This window comes from Physeter macrocephalus, chromosome 16 (assembly GCF_002837175.3).
Source record: "Physeter macrocephalus isolate SW-GA chromosome 16, ASM283717v5, whole genome shotgun sequence".
Lineage (NCBI taxonomy): Eukaryota > Metazoa > Chordata > Mammalia > Artiodactyla > Physeteridae > Physeter > Physeter macrocephalus.
In genome coordinates, this window is record NC_041229.1 from 62,984,942 (window position 1) to 62,986,821 (window position 1,880).

Consider the following 1,880-nt stretch of genomic DNA (forward strand, 5'->3'; position numbering starts at 1 on the left):
GGAGAGGCCACAACAGTGAGAGGCCCGCGTACCGCAAAAAAAAAAAAAATAAATAAATAATAAATAAATAAATAAATAAAAAATAAAAAAAAAGAGAAGCTGCAGGCAGGTAAATCTTAGGCTCTTCGGGGAAATAGGGGAGTCTCTGCTGATAACCCCGCCCTCCCCCCCAACATGCCCAGTCCTGAGCAGAGGAAGCCCCAGGAAGCCCTGGCCATGAGCTACTAATTAATGCGATGGGCCTTCCTTCCCAGCAAGGCCCTGCTGCCGCCCAGCAGCCTGCATGGGAGCCAAATGCAGATGCTGGGTCTCAGCCAAGGCCCCTGCTTTGTGGCCTCCTTCCAGCCTTGCTGATGTCATAGATGGCCTAAGGGAGGGTTAATTGGGGAGGAGGAGCCCCGGGGAATAGGATCCAGGTTGTGGAGGAGGGTGGGTGAGAGCTCTGAGGCATGCCAGGAGGGGAAGCGTTAGTCTTTTCACCATTCACAGAGGGGTAACCTGAGGTGGGGGAAGAGGTTCAGGACTAGTTCAAACTCAGGTCTTTAAGTTCCAACATCAGCAGCTCTTCTTCTAGGGTCTGGCTACCTACCAGGCTCCCCAGGTGTGGGGGTGTTTAATCCCAGGGCTCACCTGGAAGATGGGGAGCTGGGCCCTGGGGAGATTGACAAGGAGACCATCAGGCCAGAGGGGCCCAGGGAAGTCAGAGCTTCCCCACCTGCTCCTGGAAGCCCCTCCAGATTTCAGGGACGGGGTGAGTCAAAAGCACCTGGCAAAGGCAGGGCCAGAGCCAGACTGGTGCCCTCGGGAAGCTTCTCTTGGGTGCCCCATGGTAACAGATGCGGCCGCCCAGGACCCGCGCTGGGCACTGAGTCCAAGGGGCAGGGCAGGGGTGGGGGTGAGTACAGGCAGGATGCCGGGGCTAGAGCAGGGCAGAGCGGTGCCAGCCTTGGAGGATGGGGCTTTCTGAGCAGAAGGGCTGGGGGGCGGATGGGGTGGGAGGCCGCCCACCTCAGGTAGTCGCGCCGGCACAGGATGAGGTTGGCCTTGGTGTAGAGCGTGGAGCCCACCTCGCCCAGGCGGCAGTCACAGCAGGCGCACTTGAGGCAGTCCTCGTGCCAGTACTTGTCCAGCGCCTTCAGCAGGTAGCGGTCCTTGATCTTGCGGTTGCAGCCCGCGCAGCCCTTCTGCTTCCCTTTGGGCTGGACGGAGAGCATCGGCATACCTGCGGATGGACAGACAGATGGACACGGTGGGCCCTGCGGCTCCCACCTCAGGGTACGTTCCTCTGCTTCTCTCTGCTGCCCCCTTCCAGGAGCCCTCCCTGTCTCCCCAGCAGCTATGTCCCCTGGGCCTGGGTCCCGCCCTGTGTGGGCTGCACGGCACGGCCTCCTCCCCTGCCCCGTGAAGGTCCTCCAGAAGCTGCGGGAGCCCCGCGTCTGCTCTGCTGCAGGGCACACAGCTAGTCCTCAGGCCCGCCTCCCTGAGTTGTTCCTCTCCATCCAGCCACTGCCCCCTGTGCCGTGTGATCCACGGTAGGCCTGAGGCCTCCTCATGCAGCCACCATCCATTGGCTCTCTCGGCAGCCCTGAGAATGGAATCTCGGGCTTGGGGTCCACTAGAACTCCCAGATCTTTCTGCCACCTCAAGACTTCCTCACACTGCTGTGTGCTTGACCATTTTAACCTAACACGTCAGGCTACAGCCTCTTGATTGTGGAGGCGTCAAGAAGAAAATGAGGGCTTCCCTGGTGGCGCAGTGGTTAAGAATCCGCCTGCCGGGGGGGCTTCCCTGGTGGCGCAGTGGTTGCGCGTCCGCCTGCCGATGCAGGGGAACCGGGTCCGCGCCCCGGTCTGGGAGGATCCCACATGCCGCGGAGCGGC

At 60.9% G+C, this 1,880-nt stretch overlaps 1 protein-coding gene across 2 annotated transcripts in view; it reads right to left on the reverse strand.

Moving 5' to 3' along the window:
• LMO1 (LIM domain only 1) overlaps positions 1-1,880 on the reverse strand; it is a 48,535-nt gene that overhangs the window by 4,455 nt on the left and 42,200 nt on the right. For both annotated transcript variants that reach the window (XM_028501310.2, XM_007115861.4), the window contains one exon: positions 1,009-1,222. In XM_028501310.2, coding sequence (XP_028357111.1) covers positions 1,009-1,222 — 214 coding nt within the window. The remainder of the gene's footprint in view (positions 1-1,008; positions 1,223-1,880) is intronic.